General features: G+C 43.4%; 2 protein-coding genes across 6 annotated transcripts in view; one reads left to right on the plus strand and one right to left on the minus strand.

Annotated features, from left to right (window-relative positions):
* The window catches only part of LOC122886692 (collagen alpha-4(IV) chain-like), a 32,354-nt gene extending 25,104 nt beyond the window's left edge, over positions 1–7,250 (plus strand). For all 3 annotated transcript variants that reach the window (XM_044219193.1, XM_044219194.1, XM_044219195.1), the window contains 9 exons: positions 2,974–3,102; positions 3,451–3,567; positions 3,730–3,882; positions 3,971–4,078; positions 4,361–4,498; positions 4,664–4,780; positions 4,919–5,107; positions 5,253–5,536; positions 5,626–7,250. In XM_044219193.1, the coding sequence (XP_044075128.1) occupies positions 2,974–3,102; positions 3,451–3,567; positions 3,730–3,882; positions 3,971–4,078; positions 4,361–4,498; positions 4,664–4,780; positions 4,919–5,107; positions 5,253–5,536; positions 5,626–5,886 (1,496 nt within the window). In that variant the 3' untranslated portion in view covers positions 5,887–7,250. The remainder of the gene's footprint in view (positions 1–2,973; positions 3,103–3,450; positions 3,568–3,729; positions 3,883–3,970; positions 4,079–4,360; positions 4,499–4,663; positions 4,781–4,918; positions 5,108–5,252; positions 5,537–5,625) is intronic.
* On the minus strand, positions 6,415–26,226 carry nyap2b (neuronal tyrosine-phosphorylated phosphoinositide-3-kinase adaptor 2b). 3 transcript variants are annotated; one of them, XM_044219206.1, is made up of 7 exons: positions 25,291–26,226; positions 22,633–22,834; positions 18,211–18,527; positions 13,709–14,779; positions 9,524–10,768; positions 9,271–9,374; positions 6,415–8,711 (listed from the first exon to the last, which is right to left on the minus strand). In XM_044219206.1, the coding sequence occupies exons 2-7, from the start codon at positions 22,809–22,811 to the stop codon at positions 8,424–8,426; spliced, it is 3,204 nt and encodes a 1,067-aa protein (XP_044075141.1). In that variant the 5' UTR covers positions 22,812–22,834; positions 25,291–26,226; the 3' UTR covers positions 6,415–8,423. The 3 variants fall into 3 exon arrangements, with proteins under 3 accessions (XP_044075141.1, XP_044075140.1, XP_044075139.1); XM_044219205.1 differs by having other exon boundaries at positions 13,703–14,776; positions 25,291–26,225; XM_044219204.1 differs by having other exon boundaries at positions 13,703–14,779; positions 25,291–26,225.
* Between the last annotated feature and the right edge of the window lie 1,060 nt (positions 26,227–27,286).

The following is a 27,286-nucleotide window of genomic DNA, read 5'->3' on the forward strand; positions in this document are numbered from 1 at the left end:
CTTCACGGACCTGGAGGATATGGTCCAACAATATTTCCTCACCCATCCTTCACCATCTCTGGCTTATAGCGAGATAACCCAACTAGGGACCTTCTCAGGTTCGACAGAGGACTTCGAGGAATTTTTGGTGCAGTGTTACCTAGTCTTCAAGCTGTATCCACACCAGTATCCCACTGAACGATCCAAGGTGACCTTCTTGGTTCTCCGACTAGTCGGCCCGGCACTTTGCTCGTCAACCAGTCCTCTACCGACCAGTCTTCAGTCTTATCAAGCCACTACTTGCCTGCACCGATGCTCCGCCGCCCAGCTGCTCGCCGGATCTGCCTCCCAGCTACTCACCTTCTCCACTTCCCAGTGACTCGCCTGCTCCACCGCCCCACTGCTCGCCGGCTCCGCCTCCCAGCTGCTCGCCTGCTCCACTGCCGTCTCCACTTTCAGCGCCGCAGACGTCCCCAGTTCCGGCGCTGCGGCTTTCCCAAGCCCCAGCAGCCCTCACTCCCTGCTGGATCGCAGCAGCCCTCACTCCCTGCTGGATCGCAGCAGCCAGCACCCCCTGCGGGATTGCCACAGCTCCCCGATCCTGGACTCTCTGCCAGACTGCAGCCGCTCCTCGCTCCCAGCCTCCCTGCTGGATCACAATCGCCTCTGCCAGTCATCCCGACGCCGGCTCTCTGTCCTGCTGTCCCGACGCTGGCTGCCTGTCCGGCGGTCCCACCGCCGGCCCCTGATCTGGCTCCCCTGAAAATTCCTGCCGCCGCCTCAGGCCTCCAGAGGGTCCCAGCCTTCATCTTTGCTGCCGGTCTCCTGTGACTCTCCGTCTTTGCCGCCGGCCACTAGATGGTCTCAGGCTTCGTCTTCGCTGGCCTCCGGTGACCTTCCTCCTGTGCCACAGGCATTCCGCCAGGCCTCCAGATGGGGTTGATCTTCATCCTCCACACCACACACACACCACATGAGATCAGCTCCAAACCTGTCAAGCCCCCGGGCCGTCCGCCCAAGGTCTCCAGCTCTGCGCTTCCCCAGGCTCCGGGTTGTCCGTCCGAGGCTCCCAGCCAGCACATAAAAACCCTTCACTCACCTCAGTCTGGGTCCGACCTTGTTTGCAACCAGGACTCTCCATGCCACTCAGCATAACACCTATATTCCATTCTCCAGCGATCCTCCTGTCTCCAGCGATCTCCTTTTCTCCAGTGAGTCTTCCCTCCTACAATTCCCTAGCTATAAATCAGTAATCTCGGGCTGTCCTCCAATAAAGAACATTCTATATCCATCTCGGTGTCCCCTGTCTGTTCCGTAACAAGCGGGAGCACATAGAATAAAAATAATAAAAGCAAACAGACAAAAAAACACAGTAAGAACAATAAAAACAATGAAACAAAACAAACTAACAAATGTGTTGTTAAGAACAGGAATACATTCAAAATAAGACATTAAGACACTCAAATTCAGTTTAAAAGACAATTAAACAAAAGAAGAAAACAAGTAAATAACATAGTTTAGGATTAAACTGAAATTGCATTCAAGAGTCAATAAAACATAAGCTAGTAAATAGTTACAGATTAATATGAAATTATGTATCTGAGTTATTGGAAAGCCACAGTAAACAATATGTTTTAAACCCTGATTTAAATGAGCTGACGGTTTCAGAAGACCTCAGGTAGTCAGGCTTGTTCTACAGGTGAGGAGCATAGAAACCAAAAACTGTTTCACCTTGCTTGGTTTTGATCCTGGGACCACTGAGTAAACCTGTCCCGGATGACCCGAGGGGTCTGGATGCTTCGTAACGTACAAGTAAATCAGAGATGTATTTAGGCCAAACCATTTACTGCTTTGTAAACAAGCAATAGGATTTTAAAATCTGTCCTTTTGACACACAGGAAGCCAGTGCAGTGATTTAAGGACAGGTGTAATATGCTCCACTTTCTTGGTGTTAGGTGGGATTTTTTACTGAGACCTGTGAAGACACCCTGTTAAAATAGTCTAAGAAATTCTTTAATTCTTGCTATGTTTTTAAGGTGGTAGTAGGCTGATTTTGTAATTGTCTTTAAGTGGCTGTTGTAAAAAGGTAGGTTTGATATGGGCCTGTAGTTATTTATTACTGAGGCATCCAGATTAGACTTTTTTAAAAGCGGTTTATTAACTGCAGTCTTCAGGGCTCTGGGAAAAAGGCCTGACTGAAGAGAACAATTGACCATCTGTAGTACATCTGATGCTATGCAGTTAAAAACATCCTTCAAAAAGCTTGTAGGCAGAGTGTCAAGGCAGCAGGTAGTAGGTCTCAGGTTTCGAACAATTTCTATCAAGGTTGCATAATCTATGGGGTAGAAATGTGCCAGATTAACTAGATTAGTTTTATGGGTTGACACAGGTGACATGACAGTTTTGCCCGAGATGGAGTTACAGACTTTTTGTCTTATCTTAAATATTTTATCTGTGAAAAAAGTAGCAAAGGCTTGGTAGACAGCAGTTCAGGAGGGAATGATGCTGAGGGGTTTGTCAGTCTGTCACGACAAGCAAACAAGGTGCGTGCATTACTGTTGTTTTCTTTAATAATTTCAGAGAAAAAGGACTGCCTTGCCCTTTGTAGGTCAAGGTTATAGCTGTGAAGTCTCTCTTTATAGATATCACAATGCACCTGCGTTCTGCTTTTCTACACTCTCTTTTTTGAGCTGTTACCAGTGTGGCATTTACTGAGAGACAACCCTGATCTTCATGGGGGCAATGACATCAATAACATATATAGTATGTATATAGTATATTATTTAGCACATATGTCTATACTGGCAAATTGCCTTAAACAGAAATGTTGAAGTTTAGTTTCAGCTGAATCCTGTACCTTTCACTTAAATCATACAAAAAAAGTGTAATAGTTGAAGTTAATTAATTTTATTTTATGTACACAGTACTCATCAGAGCACAATATGTTATGATATTTTACTCTGTCACTTAAATGTACTAATTTATTACTTCAAGGCATAGATATCCCAGGCCCTCCAGGGCCAGACGGTTTTCCAGGAGTCAAAGGTCTCAGGGGCCAACCAGGGCCAACAGCTGCCACTTTTCCTGGGCCTAAAGGCCAGAGGGGCCCACCTGGCGACACAGGTATCATATCTGTTATTATCAATAGTGCATCTACTGTATGTGTCTATAATGGTGGGGGAGGAATGAAAAGTTGAAGTCAAATGTTTTCAGTTTTAATTGACATTTTGAATACAGTTTGTCTCACACAGGCGTACAGTTTAGAAAACATACAATTTAGCTCATTTTGAGTTATTGTCTCTTCACAGCACCCCCAGTGTTCACAGTCCACAGTGATTTCTTATAATGCAATAGTCTGTGTCACTTGCTGTTTTTCACTCTCTTTTTGTTGAGTGTGGTTACTGTTCCATTCCTCTATACAGTATATACTCTGATATTAGGTATTAAACTTTTCTGTATTTCTTACCTCAGGTTTTCCAGGCTTACCAGGCAAACCTGGTTACCCTGGCAAAGAATGCTCCATGCCTTTGCCAGGACCCTACGGAGATGTAGGATTTGAAGGACGTGAAGGACCTCCAGGACCCCCAGGTGTGTGTGTGCCTATCTATGTTAATCTGTTTTTCTAATGTTCGTCTCCATCTTTGTGTGGCCACATTTAGGAATTAATATTTTTTTGCACATGTTTATCTGCGGGTGTCTTTGCCTTTTTATCCATCTGTCCACAACTGGCATTCTGTGTTGGGTTTTTAGGTCCTCTTGGGGAACCGGGCCCACCAGGCCACAGCATTTTCAAAGGAGACCCAGGCCCAGTTGGCCTCCCTGGGTTACCAGGTCATAAGGGAGGTAAGGGCCTCCCAGGACCTCCTGGATCCCAGAACCACTCAGGCTTTACAGGACCAAAAGGTACATTACAGCGCAAGACTGCTGCCATCAATATTTACAGTGTTGCCATCCATTGGAATGCACTCTAAATGTTGCTGCACTTTGACAGGTGAAAGAGGTCCCGCTGGTTCCGGGGGTCCTCTAGGACCCAAAGGTCAGAAAGGTGAACCTGGTCCTTGGGGCCGCAAGGGAGTAACTGGCTCAGCTGGAGACGCAGGTGAGGGTTTTTTTGCATTTTGCCTTTATTTGACTGTAGAAAGTGGCATAAGTCTAAAACCTCTGTGTGTGTGTGTGAATTTAACAGCTCACATAAATTTTGTCATGGGTATTATTATTATTATTATTATTATTATTAAGAGTGAAAAATGTCTTAAGATTCTTTACATTTTTTGTTTCACTTTCATTAGTTTAGAATTCGTCATTTACTCAACACTACTGAAATGATGTGGTATATGTTACTATAGTACACCTGGTAATAAATGTATTATGTTTTTTCCAGGTGCCAAAGGTGCTCCTGGTGATTCCATCAGTGGATGCCCAGGGATGGCTCCCGCTGGACTCCCAGGACCACGTGGTTACCCAGGATCTATTGGATTCCCTGGTGATGTGGGTCCTCCTGGGACTCCAGGGCGTAAAGGCAAGCACGTCTAATATATCGTCTAATATATTCTCTGTGTATGTATATGTGTACACTTTCTGGTCTGTGTCTGAATAAATCAGTGTTTTGTGTTTCCTTATCATCCTCAGTTGTTTGTATGTGTTTGTATATTTGTCCTTGTTTGTTTGTATCTGTGTGTTCCAGGACAGAAGGGTCCTAAAGGGTCTGTGGGCCTTCCTGGCGTAACAGGTCCGCATGGTCGTAATGGTCCTGTTGGAGATCCAGGAGATGTGGGTCAGCAAGGATTCCCTGGACCTCAAGGTGAATTATTAGACACAGTCATAGTCTCCTGACATCCTCCAATAGATAGCTAATTTCATCTCTCCTTCATCTCTTCCTTGCTCTTATCATCTCTCCATGTCACCCACTTGCTTCTTGTTCAACCCCTCCATCCTCCAGGTATCCCAGGTCCACCCGGTGATCCAGGTGAGCTAGGCCACAGGGGAGCGTTGAGGTCAGGCTTCCTTTTGGTTATCCACAGCCAGTCAGTTCAGGTGCCACGGTGCCCCGAAGGCATCAGTCAACTTTGGGTGGGCTACAGTCTGGTCTACTTGGAGGGACAAGAGAAGGCTCACACTCAAGGTCTAGGTAAGGGTCTGCCTAAAATGATACTTTTGTTGGTGTCATGAAATTTGTTCCATCAGTCCATGAGTCTATAGGTTTGACAAAAAAATGTTTCTTCCTGTTTCTCTTTTATTCTTTCTCTCTCTTCTTTTACCTCCTCTCCATGTAGGCCAGGCTGGCTCCTGCCTCCCTGTTTTCTCCACCATGCCTTTCTCCTACTGCAACAAAGCTGCTTGTCACTACTCTAGTCGCAACGACAAATCCTATTGGCTCTCCACCACCGCTCCCATACCCATGATGCCACTCTTTGGCCAGGAGATTAGCTCCCACATCAGCCGCTGTGTGGTGTGTGAGACAGTTTCGCCTGCAGTGGCTTTTCACAGCCAGGATCACACGGTCCCTGCATGCCCACCTGGCTGGAGGAGTCTGTGGACGGGGTACTCTTTCCTCCTGGTGAGTGTGATTAAAAAGCTTGATTGTATGTATGAAAGAGAAATGCTATCAACTTACCAAATGTGTACCTGCTGCCCTTTTCTCTTCAGCACACAGGGGCAGGTGATGAGGGTGGTGGCCAGTCCCTGAGTTCTTCTGGTAGCTGCCTTAAGCATTTCCGGACTCACCCTTTCATAGAGTGCCAGGGTGCCCACGGTTCCTGTCACTACTTTGCCAATCTCTACAGTTTTTGGCTGACTACTGTTAGTCAGACAGAGCAGTTTATCACCCCGAGGCCTAGCACCATCAAAGCAGCCAACCAACAGCGACGCAAGGCCAGTCAGTGCCATGTCTGCCTCAGAGAACAGTGAAGGACCTCTTGTCACTTTTAGTTGTAACTTTAATAATTTTTTAACCTGTTTTTAAGCCATTCTGTTTTCAAAATCTAATACTGATTACCACTCAGGGTTATAGATGGGGACAAAAAGATGTGGCATTGCAGTGTATACACTTTTACCTTTTTATCTGAGCAACTTTTTTTATATGATGTTGCAGTCACTGTATCTTTTTTCTGTCATTATTTTCAAAGAGGTGTTATTTCTAATGATGAAAAAGTTTAATAATTGATCATCTTGCTGCTGTACCTTAAGATCTTGTAATAAACCACCTTTTCAGACTAGTGTTGAAACTAAATCATCCTTTAGGAGAAATACTCAGAAGACCTTTCCTTCTTCACCTAAGTTGTGCTCCTCAATTAAAATGCTTTAAAAAGTTTTAACACAACGAGTCATTTAATAGTTGACGAGTTCAGTACCTACGATGGTTGGAAAAACAAGAACCTACATGCAAAAATCCCAAGATAGGAGAAAATTAATAATTTCAACAGGATAGGATCCATATCAGATTTCAAGTTCATATTTATTTATTTCTCTCAACAGAACCCAAGTGACAATCAGAATACAGTACTTTTTTCCTCAAACATATTTTTTCCTTTTCTTTTTTATTACGCAAAACAAGAGAACACTCAGTGCAATAAGACAGAGGACTCTGACAGTGCGGTGCTCTCTCTACCTTTTCACAGTGCACGTTTATACACACAAAAAGATTGTACATCATCATTATTACATTTCCAACCTCCACCCACCATCATGGATAGGGCAAAGTGAATATCTTAAAACAATCATTTTTAAAGATTCAACTTGCATACAGTGTAGCTTGGCACACACACAAACACACAGCTCTCTCCCTCACACACACATACAGGTACAACACAGAGGGACCTCTGTAGCATTGATTCTCACCAGAGAGAGGGTACTGCACTTGTACTCCAATCTGAGGGCTAGTTCAAACCCATACTATTTTGGCAATGTCAACATTGCATTTTAATGTGCTAAAGAGAACCAACTTAGATGATGTAAGTAGGAGGTTGAGGTAGAGGGAGAGAACAGGGGGAGAGGGACATGTATGTAATCAGCCTGATTAAATGTAATGCGATATGATGGGTAGTGCAGTTCTTTCTTTTTTACAAAGCTTCAAAGATTTGTAGGCCCTTGTGCAACCCCTGTCTGCTTGACTGGGTAGAGCTGTTGCCATGTTATAGGTCCTTCAACTATTTGATCTCTAAAAACGTTGCCAGCCAAGTGAATTGGGAATATTGGATGACTGCATGTCACACACACAGCAAGCCTGAGGCTTTACCCCCCCCCCCGGCTAATAAATTAAAACTTACATGGCACAGCGACCTTTAACATTTTCAAAAATATATATATAAGCATAATCTTGAAAGTTATTTCTTAAACAAGTGCATATGGCTATTATAATCTGCAGTAAAATTAAGAAATGTTCTAAAAGCTCAGGTGCTGATTGTACGGGCTGGTCGTTGTCATCAAATATTTACACTGTGTCATGGTGTACGCAGTGTGCATGGCAAAGGGCGCTGGTACTCGCCAACAATTGCCACCAATCCCATTTCAAATAACCAACTGTCCAAAGTGCAACCACACCCATATCTCACTTCAACAGGCTTTGGCTGGTTTTGGAAATTATACTGTTAATAATGTATGTTCTAATTTACTACCTCCCCAACCCATCCTCATAGTGTATCTTAGAATACAGCAGAAACATTTCACACTTTCTCTGTCCTCTACAACATGCCAGCCAACAGGTTTTCCAATACAATGATTCAACTGCTTCGAAAGGCTTTGACATAGTGACAACACAGCTTCTTACTGTAATATACAAACTGAAGCACACAAAGTTTCCTTTTTCTGTTCTAGGACCAACTGTTGTACATTCTAGAACATACTGCACCAGGCATGGAGGGCGCTGGAATCTAAAGCACGTTGACATTAACTCCTCAACTTACAATACAACAGTGAAAATGTAAAGAATATATAGACATAATTGAATAGTCCATTCATTTTAGTGCTTTGGGCACAAAAAAAAAGTTGGGCATAAGAAAATTATGCTACTACAGTACACGTATTGATAGATTATGCTTTCAAATGTAAAATAACCAAAACAAAAATAACATAAAAACAAACATTAGATTGCATCTACATCTACTATACATAATTTAGGCTGCTTTTTAATCCCCATCTCATTTAGAAAATATCTATTCATCAAATATCTATTCTACTAATTATATTACAAGAATCCAATCACAGGAAATAGAAAAATATCAAATATCACCAGTGATGATAAGAAAACATGACAACCTGAACAAGCAGAAATATTGCTATGGTAACCACCATTGTCCTTTGACATCAGCGAGTATCATCCCCCTGGTTCTCTTATTGGCTGTCCTGACGCCCCTGATGTTGCAGGGAAGAATCAGCACAACCCAGAGGAAAGATGGAGTGGGTAATTGGGGGTCGTGTGGCAGGGAGGTGTAAGTGTGTTGTTTCTGTCAGATGGCTGTGTCCCAGAACACAGTTTTCTGTGTAGGGTAAGGGGGAGGACGGATCTTTTTGGCCTCGCTGCTTTTCCCCCAGCCTGGGAGGACAGATGCACTTTCTTGCTTGCACTGACTTCGCTCCTGGTGCCTGTCCTCGTTCCTGTCCGGAGGAGGAGGCCTCTCCAGAGATTTCTGCAGGTGTGGATGTTGTCTGGAGCGGATCTCCATGCAGAGGGTGCGTTTCCTCTCGATCTGTTCTAGCATGGTGGTGTCTCCACAGATCCATGGCATCTGGGGCATCTGAGGAATCAAAGTATTAAGTGAAGCAAATACAGCTTGACTTCAAAGTTAGTTGCACACTTTAAAGCCCCTAAAACTAGGCTCTTAAGTATTTCTCTATAACATTAAATAATTGTTCATGACTAAATAAGCAACAATCCAATTTAAGAAAAACATTCAAGTTAAAAAAAACATATTTAGGTATTATTTATTGAGAATTTAACACTCCAAACTGAGCTGATCTACTTCATCAAGACTGTGTGGGTGTAGTTTGATCAGATTTGATTGACAGTAACCAAACAACCGCCCAACTGTTACTAGATTATGATTTAAATTTAGCTAAATTCTGATTGGTGCACACAAGGACATGACATCACTTTCACTTTTCTAAATGAGCCCAGCCCAATTCAAACCAGTGAGGAGCACACAGAGAAAACAAGGAATTACAGAAATGTCTCTAGTGAAATTGAGAACTGTTATAACTTGTGTATTCATGTACCGTAGGATCCCATTACTCCCATTACTCATAGTAAGTAACTGCTTAAAATATAAGTAAAGCAAAACAAGAAAATCTGTATACCTGACTTTGATGTGTCTCTGCTGCTCTCCTTTGTGGAGTTCCCAGTGGGGAGGGGTTAGCAGGCATAGAAGGTGAGCGGCCATATTTAGGTGCTGCTTTCAGATCTACAAAGGGAGGAAAAACCACACATTTCGTCATATGTAATAAGAATTGTTAAATGCATTTTATTCAGCTGGATGCTTTATACCACATATACAAAAGGTTATATGATCAATACTAGATTCTCTTATGAATTTGAGGTCTTAAGCCTCACCATTTCCTGTTCCCGTGGTCATTGGTGGGCTACCAGATGATCTCCCGTGGTGAGTAGGTGTTGTTGTGGATGAATGCTGCCCTGACATTTTGCTGCCATTCCTCTCTTGTGCTTTTGATTGGTCCATGCTATAATTTACTCTGTTATCTCGTCTGGGTGTGCCATCTGATCTGTATCCTCGTTCTTTACTATCACACCTATACTCCATTGCAGAAGGGCTCTTTATGCTCTTGACATCATAATGATGCTGCTCTGAGCCATTCAGACTTCTGTCTTTGCTGTCCCGTCTCACTTCGAGCCCAGTTCTGCTCAGATCTTTACTGTCCTGTCTGGGTAGAGGAGGAGGAGGAGGAAGATCTCCTCCGTTGTGGCAGCTCCGATCTCTCCCCTCATGCTTGGATTCAGTGCTGTAGCCAACCCTGTCCTTGCTGCTGCAGCTTCTGGAAGTTTCTTGTCGGGGTAGGATCTCAGGTGGCTGGTCTATTCTACCTTCATGTCTATGTTCCGTGTCATTCCTTACTCTCTCTTTGCTATCCTGTCGGGGTAACAAATCAGGACGATGGTCTTTGCTCTCATGCCTATATTCTGCTCCAGTTCTAGCTCTGTCTTTGCTCTCTTGTCGTGGTAGAAGCTCAGGTGGCCTGTCTCTGCTTTCATGCTTTGAGTCCACACCATTCCTGGCTCTCTCTTTGCTATCCTGTCGTGGTGAGAGCTCAGGTGGCTGATCCAGCAGTCTCTCTCTGCTTTCATGTCTACAGTCTACACCATTTCTTGCTCTTTCCTTGCTGTCTTGTCTTGGTAACATCTCAGGTGGCTGATCTAGCATTCCATGTCCCCCGCTCCGATCTTTGCTGTCTCTCCTTGACATTAGGTCACCATTGCTAATCCCTCTGTCCTTGGAGTCTCTTCTTATCAATGAAATGGGCTCTACACTGCTGTAGCCCTGGTCCCTGCTATCCCTGCGAATAGGTGGTGCATCTACACCGCTACAAGTACGGTCTTTACTGTTGCGTCTGTGCGGCAGTGCTTCTACATTGCTGCTCCCTCTTTCTTTGTCTTTGTCTCTGTCTTTGTCTCTGTCTTTGTCTCTGTCTTTGTCTTTGTCTTTGTCTTTGTCTCTGTCTCTCCGGTGAGAAGACTCTTTGCTGTGGCGATCCTTGGAGTCTCGCTTGGACTCCTTACTGTGACTGTGGCGCTCCTTGCCTTCACGCTTGGACTCACTGTGAGACTTGCTTTTGGACTCAGCTGTAAAAGTACAGGGGGAAAAAAATCATTCAAAATTCTAATAATGATTCTAACATCCAAGCTTATTATGCTGTAGTTGATAATGCATTGAAAATATTGGCTAACAACTGGCTAATTACATAATTCCATTTATTCAAAATATGGTAGTAAACTGGATAAATTATTTTTCAATTACATGTTTGTGAGAAAAAATACATAAAAAAATATTGTTTTTCTGCTTCAAGCTTCTGCACTACCATCATATATCCTTTAGGTGTCACTCAATACTCATTGAAACAACTGGAGTTAGATGAGACAATATGTAGGCTAACAGGCATTAGGATTGTTTTCATCATGGTATATAATAATATAACAAACAGTTTCTTTAGTTCAATCAATTCAACCTATACATTTTGTTAATAATGTTTCACTTTCTTTAATTTTTTCACTGTACTTTTCTTTCACCTTAAAATCCACAAAATAATATACATGACGGTACCATAAAATAACCATGGTTACCAATACATAACATATTGTAAAACATTAACCACAGCCATCGTATGTCTCTGTGTTTAACTTTATAATTTCTTCATGCACAACTACATTGTATGCTCGGACTCTTCTTTAGCATGTATACATATAATATTCCATCCTGTGTGCGTAGCAAATGCTAATAGGGAACCGTATGTATGTTACTGATTCCATACGCAATAAAGACATTATAGATCATCACTGCGCAAATAAAAAATGTATGTGCATGATTGATTTCCATGTAGGCTGTGCCTCTATATGGTTTCTACATGTGCTTTAACACACAGTACCATGCACAAGCATCCCTTGTCATGTCATGTCTGTGTATGAGAGGAAGTGTGGTGATTAACCAGTTGGTTAGTGGATCAGACTAGCTGTTGCTGCCTCAGAGAGAAAAAAATAACCTCTATTCATTGTGTTGGGTTTGTGTGCTCATTACACCGTGTGTGCTTGCAGCCAGTCACAGAGCAAAACACACAACCTGTCAGTCCTTTAGCCCCATGTGGCGCTTGTACACAGGTGTTGGGATAAAAAAAATATATTTTAAAAAGACCTGTCAACCCAGCCCACCCTTGATGTATAGAAGCATATGCAAACTGTTTACAAACCATATGAGGTTAGAGAACAAAATACTGTCAAAAGACTCATTGGTATGACATCACTGGGAATTCCTGGCACCTGAATATATCCCTTAACGAACAATCTAACCACCACTTTATGTAATGTACCAGTAATTTGACAGATATATTCTAGAAAATGCATAGAAATCGCAAGATTGAATGGCAATCAGCAACACCAACTGGAAGATGTATTTATCAGTGAAGTCAAAATAGCAAGAAATCATAAATCGTCTCAGCTTCCACTGTCCCCATCTGCACAGCTGCCACAGCTACCTGATTGGCTTAATCATGAGTAGAGTATGTGCTGATTGGACAGAAAAGAGAATCTGAAATCCTCTGATCAGGTGTAGATTTGAGGTCAGAGCCATAGCTAGTCCCCATCAGGAGCTCATTGCTCAGTTGTAGACCGGCATGCCCTAAGCTGTGATTGGTTGCATTACCCATGGGGAGGGAATCAAATAAGAAACAGGGATTTCTCCTCCTTCCACTGTTGCTATGTTGTAGTTGCTAAGAGCATTGAGTAAGGATGGATGTGTGGACTCTTTGTAATTCTTTTATGATTTATGTACAAAATGTGCTTTAATAAATCTTGGAGCATTTAATTAAGAGTTTTAGTTCAATTTCTACAAATATTTTGCATTGTACGGCTCAGCTCTAAAGAGGAAGAAGAATTGGAGTTATACAGAATGCTAACTATAGGGTTAAATTTCATGTAAACCTCACTCCAAATCATTAGATACTCTATATTAATTTATTAATGGACCTTTTGAAATAATGCATGACATGCCTCTACATGAACTACACTATCCTTCATGCATTTATGAAACACTCTCTTGCTTATTTAGTTTGTGTTAATGCCTGCAGTCAACATTTTTTTATTCATTTGCATTATATCAGATTTCATAATATTCAGGCTTAATGTGGCTATTTTAGCATTATGTATGAGAACGAGAATGTTAATTTGTGACTGACAATGCTTCTGGCACCAGACTTCATATGATAATGCATAAGTGATTTAGTGTTATCTTTTTTGTAAACTTTAAGCAATTTGTGCACCAATATCATGATAAGCAAATTGTGTTTTCCTTCACAGTTGCATTATTATTGAGTCTTGAGTGTGGCATGGCTGTCTGTATTTAAACATGATGTTTACATATTTAAAAGTAAATGCTGCCTGATGGCCTAATGCCATGAGTAGGTTTGAGGGACCTGCTGTCCGCTTTAGTCTCTAATCCCCTCAGATTAAATCATACGATCTGTATCAGACTTGGTATCGCTGGGCCTAGATTAAACAAATGGAAGGTTGCAGAGAGCGCCACAAACACCATGCATGGTACTGTAAAAGTGATGCATTCTCTGCAAAGCCTCCTAATTTAGCAGGGTTAAACTTGGTAACCCACAACAAGGATAAATTACACTATCACCGATTAGGAAACTGAAGACTACTTATTTGTGTTTGCTCCAGAATTTACTGCAGCCAAAGCATTTAGACACAGACACCGTCCATGTCGTCCATAGACACTCTGGAATGTTCTTCCTGCTCCCCCCTTTTGTTACTCTGAGACTTTGCAGCTGCTTTCTAGTGTTGGTAGGGTTGCTTTATTGTTAACTCTCTTAAGTCAGTCTCTCTTACGAAATGAAGATATGTACATGCAGGGTAAGATTTCTAAAATGAGATGCAGTTAAAAGCTGTCTACTCTCCTCAGGAATCAAAGACATACATAAATTAACATGAGCACACGTGTTTGTGCCCTTTGCTTCATTATGTTCCAAAATGATGACACAAATGTGCGAAATGACTTACTCTCACCAGGCTCTTTAGACTTCCTGCCACTGGCATTTTTCTTCAGCATGTTCCTGCCAGTGGTGAACAGGTTGGTTAGTTCGTCCAGTGGACTGGTGGGTGTCCGTGACCGCCCTGTTGACACGTTCTGCATAGAGCCATGGAGTCGACCCACACCGTCTTGAGGTGGCGAGCCTTTGCCGTGAGGGGTGGCGGAGGCGCTCCGTGGTAGACCCCCAGGGAATGGCATTGGAGCGTCAAAGGGAGGTGTACGCATGAGGCTGAGAGGGGTGAGACAGCGGCCCATGCTGACCGGCGATGGGCAAGCAGAGTGACTGCGCTGATAGGAGGATGAGGAGGAGGATTTGTAAAGGGTACAGGGTAGAGGAGGTGCTGAGGAGCGCCCAGATACGGTGAGGGTTGGGGTGGCAGTGAGCTCCCTGCGGATGTGTGCAGAGGTGGGTGGCTCGGTGGAGGATGTTGGGGATTTGCTGTAGGATTGATTCTCCAGCATGGGCAATTTGGTTACATCTAGAGGGGTGAGGGGAGACTCGTCTGAGTTGGGCGAGCACTGGGCTGGTGCTGGTGGGAACACCAGCAGCGGAGGCCGATGGGTGAGTAAATTGGGAAAGGGTGCAGGAATGTCACAGAGGGGAATGTTTCGAGGTGTGGAGCAGCGACTGAGAGGTTCTGGGTCATAGGGTGCCGGGGTGGGACATGCGGAGCGACATCCCACAGGGTCAGTGCGGTACTCCATATCATCCAGAGCTGGGTATTTCATCTCCTCGTACACAGACTCTCCCGGCTCCTCATCCTCACTCTTCAGGGGCTCTCGCGCTCCGACATCAATCCCGCCCATCTCTATGTAGACAGGTTCATCTTCACAGTCATCTGTAGGGCTCTCATCACTCTGTGGAGGCGAGGGGTTGTGTTCACAGGGCGAGGTGACATGGTGGAGGGGTTTGGAGGGGCAAACCCCGCTGCCTCCGTGGCTCTTGATGTAGGACTCATCGAAAGAAACACTCAGTTGTGTATTGGGGTTCCTCTTAGGTTTTGGTGGCGGCACCCTCCTGCAGTCCTCACTGCATCCTTGAGCTGCTAAAGGATAGAGAGAAAGAAAACCTTAACATCCATTGGAGAAAATCATATTCACAAGCATTACCTGATAACAGACAAGTTGAGGCATATGCATTTTTCTAGGTCACATATACAACAGTGGAGCAGTATGGGAGTATAGTATCTGGGTCACACATACTGTGGAGCTTCTTTCTAATAGTGGTGACGTAGCATTGCAGTGTTAATCTCTTCAGATGTGGTGCAGTGGACTATGGTGTTCACATTGACTAGATACTACTGTACAGTGCGGTCCTAATTCTAGTTTACTTACAGTAGACAGCGCTCCATACTACTGAGTTGCTCACAGTGTATTTCTAGGTCAGACACTGAGATGTTTGGATAGGAGTGTCCCTTTCTCTGATAGGCAGAGAGGGGAGATAAGTGTAGTTAAGAGCCGGACCATGTCTGAAATCTTCAAACTACAGATTTTACACCTTTCATAATTCAGATGCCAGATGGCCCAGACACACACATACTTCCCATAACAGCATGACTCACCACCATCACTATATGCACGCCCGCCCACATGCACACGCGCACGCACGCATACATTGTACATGCCTACACATTCAGAGAGGGAAATTAGGACAGGCATGTACACATTTTATACCACACAGTGTCACCCTATGAAGTCAATCTTTCCAGAAAATGGGAGTCTAACTCTGTAGCTGTCTGTCTGCCTTGTTTTCTGTTGCATCTGAATGCATAGCTTTGCAGAATATGTTGCAGAAAGTTAGATAAACAGGTACAGATTAGAGCATTTTATTTATGTTGAGAAAATAACTAAATAACTTGAGAAAAAGCAATGAATTCAAAGTCAAGGAAATCCAGTAGGTGAAACAAAATCAAATCAGAACATTTAATTTTGTTTTGCACAAATATTTTGCATGCCCTGCATTTCTCCAGGTTGATGTTGATGATGCTACTTTGAACTGAGGATGTAACAGGCCTGTTGGTTCCACATTTTCTCCTCATTACCACTAATTAATAAGGTGTTAACCAAATCTCGGTTCAACCCAGATGTGTTCCTCGTATGTGTTTAATTGGAATGACATGATAGTCACATTCTTGTGTTCTCTCTCTCCCTTTCTTTGTGTGTGCATACAGTAATGTGCACGCAGTGGTGTAACTATGCCTTTTTTGAACAATCACCAAATGCATTATTACACTAACAGGTTTGCATGGTGGATCTTGAGATCTGCTTCAGCTCTGATGATGAATCCATCCCTCCAAACATCTCTTACTCCTTGTCCCTTCTCTTCCTCTCTCTAATGCTCACTCTTCTCCCCTCTCCCTGTAGCAGATGTGTTTACCCGCAACCCCCTCCCCCTCCCTCTCCTCCTAGGGAAAACGAATCTAGGTCAATCGCTTCTCCTGAATGAATTCTACTCTGACAAGCTCCTCCCCTTCCCGCTACAGCGCCAGCTACAGAGCACGCAACCCTCCCCTCAGCCAGGGACACCCCCGCATTCTCACTCTCATTGGCTCCGAAGCTTCAGACTTCAGCATCTCTAGAGCCCCATTGGCTAGAGCAGCAAAATGATACTGTGATTGGCTGGGCTGCAGGGGGTCTTGTTTCTGTGGGATGGTTGCCGTGGTGCCCAGGAAGATCTGTGTGCACATAGAGAGATCCCCACCAATCTGAGCCAGGCTGGGCGACTCCCTAAACATCACATTTGCGACGAAGCATCCAAACTGAAATGGAGTCAAAACGTCCTGCAACCTCTACATCTTTTTGCTCTCACAGCCACCTGCCTCAATCATTATACTCTAAATGTCAGTTTAATTTTGCAGTGCTTGTTTCTTTGTGCTCAGCACATGTACTATGGGTGATTTGTTTCTAATAAAACTGTTTGGCTGTGTGCATTGTGCATTTGCTACAGCAGCGATTGTATCTGTGGCTTGTTGAGGGAAATATTCCTTTAGCTCAATTAATTCCTATCCCATTCATTAACGCCTTTCTTACACTGATCACGCTGATGTACTATAATTATGCCCTCTTTTTCATCCATGGCCAAACAGGCACATTATGCTTGTTTATTTTGCTTCAGAAAACTGCTTCAGAAAACTTGCTGCAGGGTGCTTCTGCTAGATCTTGATCAAGGCATTTCTAAATTGTGGCCTTGCCACATTTAACTGGAAGGAAAATTGTCTGGCCTTTATTGGTAATTTACCTTGTAGAAATATTAAAGTATGTCAGTTTTAAATGAGATTATAGAACTGTCAAGACACTTGTGCCTTCTTTATGTGCACTGAGAACAGCTTTGATAATTGACTGTAACCAATAACCTTCTATAGCCAGCACAGTACTTTGATCCATCTACTGGGGTGAAGTTCCTGGAGCTTCAACTAAATACACATAACTTGCTACTATCTTAATTATATGAGGACATTACTGTTAGCAATAAAAACTGCAACAGTATTCAAAGCCTGGGAGATCTGCTGAGCGAAAGACATAGTGGATATATAACACCTGATGATTATATGCACAGCCAAGATGAGATATAATAAATAATTTATAAATCTTTGTTTCTGCTGTGAAAGCTGAACATGTGCCCAAGATCTTATTTTACTCTTCAAGAGTCTCAAAATAGAATGACCATTAAATTCCTGATTAAACAGAATCCGCCAAGGCCTTAAAATGCGGCTATTATGAAACACAAAATGATGTAGGAGGGTACATTTTCCAAAACTCAGAGCTTTGAACCAACACAAAAAAATGTACCAGTCATTCATATGCATCACATTATGATACTTTCACTCCTGGCTCAACATGTTAGTATCCGATTCTGAATCTTATACTATCTGATTTATCTGTGGGGCAAAGGAAAATATGTGATCAACCTGTATAGCTGTTCCTTAATCTTTATAACCTTTCTTCATAGATTTTGCATCAACCGCAATTGCTCTAGACTGTGTACTTAATTATACTGGAACATATATATATATAGTATATATACAGTATATATATATGCACACACACACACACACACACACACACACACACACACACATATATATATATGCACGTTGGTCCACTGTCATTCAAACATACTAAAGAATGTTTTTTTCCTAACCAAATGTGTCCAGACTAGTCAGTGTAGTGCAGCACAAATCTTGTCAGGCTCTTTTCAGTATTCCTTCATATGTAGTTCATTGAACTGCAGGTTATCACATTTTTATTGTTGTCTAGTGCACCCTGAATGTTTTAACCATGGTTAAACCCCATTGTACTTATAGCTCATTATTATTATTTTTTTTTACATCAATTTGCCAATATGGTACTTAGTGTGAAGTATGCAGTGAATAGCTAGATGTCATGTCATTGTAGGAGAAACAGTGTTGAGGAGGGCAGTGCAGAGAGCAGCTATATATAGCGCAGCAGTTTGGTGTGAAGTGCCGCCACCACTCACCGTCACATCTCTCCCCACGGCAGGTGGACATGGGACTGTGGTCCACCGCCTCAGACGACACGCTCAGCTTGGTGGCTGGGTCCCTCCTGGGCTTGGGTGGGGGCTGCTTCCTAGAGGTCGGGCTTCCCACTTCCTCCTCTCCTCCACCCCCACTGTTCCCACCACCGACAGAGTGGAGGGACTGAGAACGCACGGAGAAGCCCTGCCCACAGGCGAGGGCATGCGGGTGGGGTATGGGCATGCGTTCCTGGGGATCCGGCATAGTAATAGAGCCCATACGTAAGTGCTTGCCTTCAGTTGCTATGTCCTCACCCGTCCTAAAACAGAATGAGAGGAAGCGAGAGAGAGAGAGAGAGGGTAGAGAGGACAGATAAAAGGTCATGGGAACAGAAATATGCCTGATATGAATGATAAAAACAAGATATCTGATGCAAAAGAATGAGACAATCTAATATGTATGAAATATCATATTAGTTTACACTATTGGGGCTGAAAGAAAGAGGGAGAGACAAAAATCTTGTCCCAAGTTTACCCTGACATACAGTCATCATGGCATGTCTCCATTTGTGTGAGCATGTGTGTTTGTGCGCATGTGTATGTATGTACATTTCATTCTGTGCAAGTGGCTCAAATGAGAGCACTAACAATAACAAACATGTTACTGCCACTGAAAACAGTCTCTTTCAGGGCAAAGCATTGATTTGAGTTTAACCCTGGACATGACCAATGACGCTCACATAACCACACACATAATGACACCATGGAAGTCTCCCACCCTGTACACAATCAATCCCTATAAATGGATAGATGGAGCGCTAATGATGTCTGAGTGTTGTGTGGTAATGGGGGAAAGGAGGGCTGTCTGCGATACACACACATTCACACACACAAACAGAGTAAATGAGCTCTGACTGTGTTTAGAGAAAATGGTTCATACAAAAGACGTAAGTTTTCAGTGTTGATGTATTTATTTATTCTCATTTCAGAGTCACAGTTAAGCTGCCGGTGATTTGTTTCAACAAATGGCATGAAACAGGATGAATGTGTGGCTTCACAAATCTCTATCTTGTGTGAGTGTGTGCATGCATATAGGTGTGTATGTACGTGTGTGTGTGTGTGTGTGTGTGTGTGTGTGACCCTTCGATGTGTGACTTTGCTGACTCTGACTCCCTCCAGGCCAGCTGCTGAACAGAAGGTGCTTGGTGGGGTGGGTTCATTGGTCAGGGGCTTAACTTTGCCTAGCAACAGGGTACCCATAGAAACCAGACACAAAACCAGCTGCCGCCACACAACAATAATATAAGCACACATGCATATCATGTGCATATCATAACCACATCACATTTTGCTTAAAGATGACAGTGGCGATTCAAAAGAAAGGTGCCTGCAATAGCCTGTAGAACCACATCACCAATGTTATTTTAAAGAATCATCAGCATCACATGTTTAGTGGATATTAATGCATATTCTGTATAACATTATGAATCATCCATGTTTGGACTAAAATGTCTCTGAACAAAAGTAGAAAATCTTCATCTACGGCATTCAGCCACAGGTGTCAGCAGCCAAGCATTAACAATCTCTCCGTCCTTCTCATATGTTTTGGGTGTGCATCTGCTGTGACTGTGTGCATGCACACACATACACATGGGTTGTGTGTGTGGGTAGGTGGGTGTGACTGGAGTAGTGGTGACTGGATTATTTATAGGATATTTGCCCAGTGATTGGCTAGAGGACAGACCACAGGTGCACTTGGACCAGTTGGAGTTGACTTGTCGTCGGGCAGCTCTGGCTCTCTCACTGTGACACCATGTGACAGGAAAAACAACATCAGAGAAACAAACAAAACACTAAATGAGATCTTGAGAAAAAAAAGATTGAAAAAAAGATGTCTATCTGTGAATGCATGCATGTGTGTACAAGAGGGGAAAGAAAGGGGAAAGCAGCCGTTTGGTATTTGCAAGCATATGTAAATATAAGTAAATGTGCGTATTTTTTGTGTGTGTGTGTGTGTATGTTTTTGAATACACTTGCATGTTTAAGTAAATTTGTGGGCATCTGTGTGTGTGTGTGTGTGAGAGAGACTGTGTGAATAACTTCTTCTGATGAAATACAATTAAAGAGTGTGATAGCAGCAGGCAGGAAGGCCCGCCTCACTCAAACCTAACGTGCTGATCTGATTGGCCTATGGCTGTTCCAGCTGTCACCAGGCAGAACACATCTCCTGCAACTGAGCTCACACTTAATCTCTCTCTAACAGCCCCCCCCCCCTTAAACACATTTGCTCTAACAAGCTCTTTCACCCTTGCACAATCACACAGGCCATTTTTTCTTTCCTACCCTTTCTCACACATTAACATATTCTATTTTCCTGTTGTTCATGTCCATGCACGCACATGTACACAAGCATGCATGTACGTGCTTGCACACACGCAAATGCAAGCATGCACGCATGAACCCTCACACTCTCTCACTCTCAGTCAGTTACTGTAAAAATGGGTCGTCTCATTGACCTACTTATAGGTCTCATGAAAAATCCAGTTATTTTTTAGACTCTTCTCTTGTGACTATGTATTAATATTTTAGCTTTAGCAACAGCTGAGAGACAGTGGAAGGATAGCAGTGGCAGTAGATGCCACTTTCTTAAGGCATCACTCTGTCCCATTCACCAAGTTACTGTACAGGACTGCATTAGACTTCTAATAACAAATGAAGCAAGGAAATTTTGCTGGCAAGTGATAAAAGAGAGTCCAGGATAGATTTTGGAATGTTTTTTATTACTGTAGCTTGTTTTTCTGATGTCTGAGGTATAAGTTGCACTCTAAGTCAGTTTTAATCATGCAAGTGATATACAGTTTGTATACTGTACAATGCACTGTCTATGGACAATCACAGTGGCAGCGGAGAAACAGCTCTTTTTGAATTGCATGACCCTTTGACAGAAATGTGACAGGTTTCAAAGTGTTAACTTAATCAGTTAAGAAGAGCCACATCTGGTCACATATAAATGCTCAGCCCCCAAAACCACATCAATGTAATGATCTGATGCACAGCTAAAACTCCCAACAGCTGCTAAAATACTTCGTATTATATGTCTGTGTCAGACAGACTGACCGAACACAAATGGTTTATAGATTCCATGACAATATTGGACAGCATTTCCCAATAGCCTTTCCACTGCAAACTGATGTATGTTTAGCATGCTGCACCATTAGATTAATTGTTTGACCATCAAAGTGGAAAACAAGTGTCTCTCTTACTTTCTGGGTGTTCTCTCAGATAAAATATGCATCCACTTGATTGATGTACTCTTTAAAGTCACACAGCAAATGGTAATGCTACTTATGAGTACTGTAGACTTTACTATTACTTGTAATTTAAAATGAATACTCTTTCTTGTTTCTTGACTTGTTGTAAAAATGATACAATTTCAGATGAGTCATCAGTCCTAAGACTTAATGAAAAGTGATATTTTTCCATGTTAGAGTATAGAAACAACCAACGAAGCAGAGTTATGACTTATGGTCATTGCTCTTGAAGCAAAGCTCAAATCATCGTTAATCACTGCAATGTCCCATTATTGTCCCAAAGATTCACTGTGACTCAATCCTCGTATTCTACCCCACAACACAAGCACACCGTATGCACATGCTAGTCACGTTCTGAGTGCGTGCCTCTTATTCGCTCAAGTTTCGGGATGCCACACAGTGGTGTTGCTGCGCACAGTGGAACTGCTTTAAGTGCTTGCTCATCACAACATGTGGAATAGGGTGCAGCAGCATGTGTGACTGATCTCTGATGAGGTCGACTGAAAAAAACTCATTTTCTCAAGCTCTACGAGGTGTTACAACAACTTCTTGACAATGATGGAATTAGATATACATAAATCACAACAGGATAACCACAAATCCCTTAACATGTCTCTTCCCACCCTCACATCCTAACACACTTTCTGTCACAGCCCACACCATTCCTTCTTAATTCTAAACGCTATACATCTTAAAAATAGAGCAATGACGACCTCCATCCAAGGACAAGTCCCAAATAAGTCTAAAAGTGAAAAATTAATTATCCTCCATAGATCAAGGGGTGCACCAGTCCACACTAGCAACCCCCAAAATATGGCAACCTGCCACTGCCATAGGGACCCTCTGGCCACTTGTCCTACTTCCTTACAACCTCTTTCTGAAGTGAACCCAGTGACATCCTTGCATTTACAGAGCAGAATCCCACTGGTGTACTGTAGCAAGACTTGTGAGTGCACTTCATAAAACACTGTAAAGTCTACCATTATCCTATCCTATCCGAACCAGATTCTTAATGGATGTTTTTTATTATAGGAAATCTCTGTGCAAAACCTTTGTCCATGAGTCTGCTGTTTTTCATTTTGTGAAGGACTTTATTTGTTTGTTTTCTTCCTACCTCCTTGTGGCTTCCTCCTGTTTTCTCTTCTTGTCGTTTTTCTCCTGCAGGAATGTCCTATTTCTCTCATTCCTGGCGTGGTCCAAGTTCTGAGCTACCAGGCCGTTGTAGGCTCTTAGCCCATTCTCCTCAACATACTGGAAAAAACGGAGCGTTTCCTCTTCTTTGGAGCTCATCATTCTTCAAGAGTTTCCACAGCATTCTGATAAAGACATATTGAAAATGTTATTGATTTGTGTTTGCCTTAAAGAAATACACAAAATACTACTAATAATATGGACTACTAGGGCATCATATAGGAATGTGGTCTGGATGCAAAACAAGCATGCGGTTATGTCAGTAATCATTCACTCAACCTTCATTTTTCAAGGTCAGCCTTGGTGAGATGAAAACCGATGAAGCAAGATTGCATTAGGACCATAATAATGTCACGCAATTGAGTTTGTGTGATGTTGCTATTGTTTTCAATGTTCCTGACTGTTGCTGTGGAGTTCATGGCCTGTGAAAGATTCATAGACTTGCATCATGCCTGTGTCCACAAGAGAAAACATTTTCCCTGGAGGGTTGCAACATCTTTATCTGTCATTGTGCACACATACATACATACACACACACACACACACACACACAAAAGCTCACATGCACATGTAAATATACAGTCAAGGGACTCACTATCTAGCTAGAGTTAGTCATAACCTTCAGCTTCAGTTTCCTTATTGGCTGTGGATCAGTAGCGGCCGCTTATTTTCTCAGTTGTGTTTGCACATTTTCTGGCTAAAATTATTGGCTGTAACCAAGTGAGTGTCTGAATGAAACTGAAAAAGGGCTTCCATCTTCTGCAGTTGCAATATGTGCTCAGATGTGAAAATATAGTACTCCTGGGACTAACCACACAAATTAAATGAACCAATCTAACTAGACTGTGATGCATGGTTCTGCATATGCGGATATCAGCATCAATCTTATATTTAGATCTAAAAATAACCTCCTCTTGAGTTGTTCCTGGCTACCTTTTGATTCTGTAAAAAGACTATTACTGACAGCATCAGTATCACACGAAAGAGTGTGGAAGTTTCTGTAAGGAAAAGCCTCTTCAATGAAACACCCACATTGGTGCAATCATACTATACTTCTTCTAAATGGGAATCATTTTAAAACAGCATTGTTTGCAGCCACTTGAGATCCAAACACAGCAGGGAGCAGCTAGTGATGTGATTCAGTGTGCATGCATGTACAGCATGCATTTTCCTGAAAACATGTGCAACTGCATGCAACATAGTATATACTATGTGCAACAGCCGAATGTGAATTTGGAGAGGCCAGTGGTGGAAGAGAAGAAGACAGTGCATGCCTTTATGTAGGTCAATGTTTTCAGATCAGCCTAAGACTCATGCTTGTTTACGTGTGAGAGAAGCACTGAGTGTGAGTGTGAGTGTGAGTGTGCAGGGGGAGGGGGAGGGAGCTTGTGATAACTGTATGTATGTTTGTGTGTGTATATGTCTGTAGGGTTGCAAGGGCATCGAATGGGGGGGGGGGCTTGCCAGATGGAGATTGCAGGGCCAAGCATCAGAATCCCTCTGACTTGTCCAGTATGGGGCCTAGGTTTATCTGCCGGTTCCATTCCCTACGACACATTCTCAACACTCCTTAGCACAGGTTTTGACAGGCATGAGGAGAGGACTGATAAGAGCCAGCAGAACCACCATCTCAGAGTTCAAACTAGGGCACAGAATCCCAGTGTCAAGTGGTATAGAGATTTTTTTCCCCCTGATTATCAGGTCTTATCACTGATGCACAGGCACAGCCAGAGATCTGAAGCTGTACAACGGAAAAAAATCTTGGTTTCTGAGGAGAAACAAGGTGCACCAGTTAGATGTGTTAAGAGTGCAGCAATAGGAAGGCACAGTTCAGTGTTTGAGCTGAATTAAGCCTGCCTGCCTAATCCCTGTAAGCCTGCAGCAGCACTCCACACTAGAATCAGCTTGTTTATCACACTGTTTTTACCAACCAAGCCTTTCACTTTGGATTGTCCTCCCATAACTCATCGATGTAAAATGCATTTCTTATTTGCTAATCTCTATAAAATCTGTCAATTGAGCAACCCATTTTTTTTTACAACAAAGCTTTATTTTCCTCTCTATTCTCACTCTTTCCCCTTCAGTTGATGCATTTTCTGTTTTTTTATATCTCATCTCTTCTCTCTCCCTTTGCCCCAGCTGACATAGGCTGCAACAGTTGGAACACAGAGGTGCACTTTGCTTTAAAAGTAAATGAAAGTGGCACACCGTTTCTGTTTCCAGGCAACCATGTCACAGGAGAAGGGCAGCAGGGATATTCTAGAGACACAATGTCAAAAAGATTGCAAGGCCAATTGTTTGGTGACAACACGCGTGGGTGCTTGTGCACGCACGCACACACACACACACACACACACACACATCAGTGCAGTACAGTGGACCAAGTAAAGGTTAACCTGTAAACCCAGGCACACAGGTGCAACACTTGGCAGCTCTGCTTTTGGGATTTTTATGTGGACTTGAGTAGAGAAAAAAATACTTCTGAATGCTTTATGATGTGTATAGCATGAGCATTTGTTGGTATCTTTGTGGGTCTGTGGGGCATTGTTGTGTATAAGCAAGTGTTATGATGCATACTTACAATGGGGCTGTGTCCCTGCTGGTTTGTGGACCAACGTGTGTTCTGTCTTCCCCTGATAAGTCCAGTGCACGCTAGTGAACTCTGACCTATGATGGAGCACCAGTGCACTATTCCACTTAAATCCACATAGACTTCCATCCATTGTATGGTCCAACTGATTGACTTGCTAGAATGATTCCCTGTGACCCAGGATAAGGCTGGTGCTAGAGGGGAGCTGGGCCATTGGGTGCCCAGCCCAATGCTCCCTCCCCTGGGCACAAAAGGGAGTTGCGAGCCCTCCAGTCCAGATGGTGCCGAACTCCAAGCCAGGTGCCAGCTTCACTGCTCCACACATCTGCACATGCTAGAGACAGAAGGAAGATGCAGCGTAGCAACAGACCGCACCCGCAGCCGCAAGCATGACACCAATACACACTAGCACACTCACTTCAAACTCCCCTTGCAGTTGCAGGCCAGGCACTCACAGTCTTTCTAATGCCCTAATGCTCTAATTCCCAGAATGTCTCTCCTTCTGCAAAATGTCTCAGAGTGTCGCACAGGTGAAAGGAATCCTCATCCACAGTGCCCTGAAGGTTGAGACCGAGGTAAAGCAGAGTGGTGTGCGTTTCCAGTTATGGCAATCCCTGCCGGCTCCCTCTGTCCTGCTCGTCCACACAGGTCTGTACAGTTGCTCTGCAGATGACACCGGGCTTCCCAACTATAGATCACAACAAGAAGAACACGCCCACTGCCTACTGGTGCCACCTTCTACTAGAGCGTCATCCTCTCTCCCCCTCTCTCCTTTCTTTTCCTACACTCCTATTTCTCTCGCTGTGTGCTTTTCAACAACTCTTCATAAGGACTCATACCCCAGTCTCTTTCTCCAAGTAGTCGTTTTATGTGTTTGTCTCCTGTATCTCGCGTGCCTTCCCTTGCAGCTGTACTGTAATTGGAGCCTGAATGTGTTTTTCTGCTTTCAGCACCACGGAGAGCTCTCTCTGTCGGGGGGGGGGGGCACACTTAGAGGGGGGCAAGTGGAAAGATGGGGGGAGGGGAGCTGAGTGGGAGGAGTCACCGGGTTGCCAGGGTGTGACCTCATTAGACACAACCTCCTCTTCCCCCGGCAACCACTGTGCTCCCCCTCCCCGACACCCACCTCCACCCTCCCTTCTCTCTTACAGCTCGTAAACAAGACCACGACACAAAAACACAGTGAATACACTGTGTTGCTCTCAAGTGCATTCATTACATTTACAGTAACCAAAACAAAGCAGAGCAAAACAAAGAGGAGCAAATGCATGAAAGCAAAACACACAAAAAGGGAAAACAATACTTTGCAATTTCCAATACACACACATTGACATACTGATGCAAGATTTAAATATGTTTGCATAAACAAACAAAGCAAGCAATCCAGTGTTCCCAGTGGCCACAAAGACAAACAGGATGAAAGCAGGGACAGAGTTGAGCCTGAGTTGCAGTTTGTCAAGGGGCTACTGCGACTGCCAGGTACTTCTGTTCGACTGTCTGCGGGACGAGTATTGGTTTCAGTTGTGCTGTCGGTTGTTTATGTGGTGGGAGCGCCTGGTATGTGGTGCAGAAGCAGGGGTTGAGGGAGGGTGAGCGGAGCGGGTGGGGGGCTGGGTTTGCTGGGATGGATTAACACCATCGACACAAAAGGATTAGGGAGCAGAGATCTGTTGTTTTCATCAACCCTTCCCTCCATTTCTCTTAACCCCTGCCCTTCTCCCCCTCACTTTCCCCCTCCCTCTATCCCTGACTCTGTCTTGCACTTTGCGGGGGCGCACAAAAATCAGTTTTCACAAACATGTGGTGGTCAGTTTCGAGGAGAGATGGGGATAATGGGGTTGTTAAAAATAAAGCAAGGGGAGGGGGAGCCAAAAAGAGCAACAACGCACTGGTGAGTTCAGCAGGGCTAGGGATGAACCACTAATTAAAAAGTATTTCTCTGCACCCAGTTCAAACACTCCTCTCATAACAGCATGCCACATGCCAT

The sequence above is a fragment of the Siniperca chuatsi genome, linkage group LG13, assembly GCF_020085105.1.
Source record: "Siniperca chuatsi isolate FFG_IHB_CAS linkage group LG13, ASM2008510v1, whole genome shotgun sequence".
Lineage (NCBI taxonomy): Eukaryota > Metazoa > Chordata > Actinopteri > Centrarchiformes > Sinipercidae > Siniperca > Siniperca chuatsi.

Bases quoted from the DNA above. Each gene is read 5' to 3' on its own strand.
- nyap2b (XM_044219204.1), bottom strand. From the start codon at position 22,811: ATGATGAGCTCCAAAGAAGAGGAAACGCTCCGTTTTTTCCAGTATGTT. The intron at 10,769-13,702 runs GTAAGTCATTTC...GTACTTTTACAG, and splicing joins GTCTAAAGAGCCTGGTGAGA to CTGAGTCCAAAAGCAAGTCT. The intron at 8,712-9,270 runs GTATACAGATTT...TTGATTCCTCAG, and splicing joins CAGAGACACATCAAAGTCAG to ATGCCCCAGATGCCATGGAT.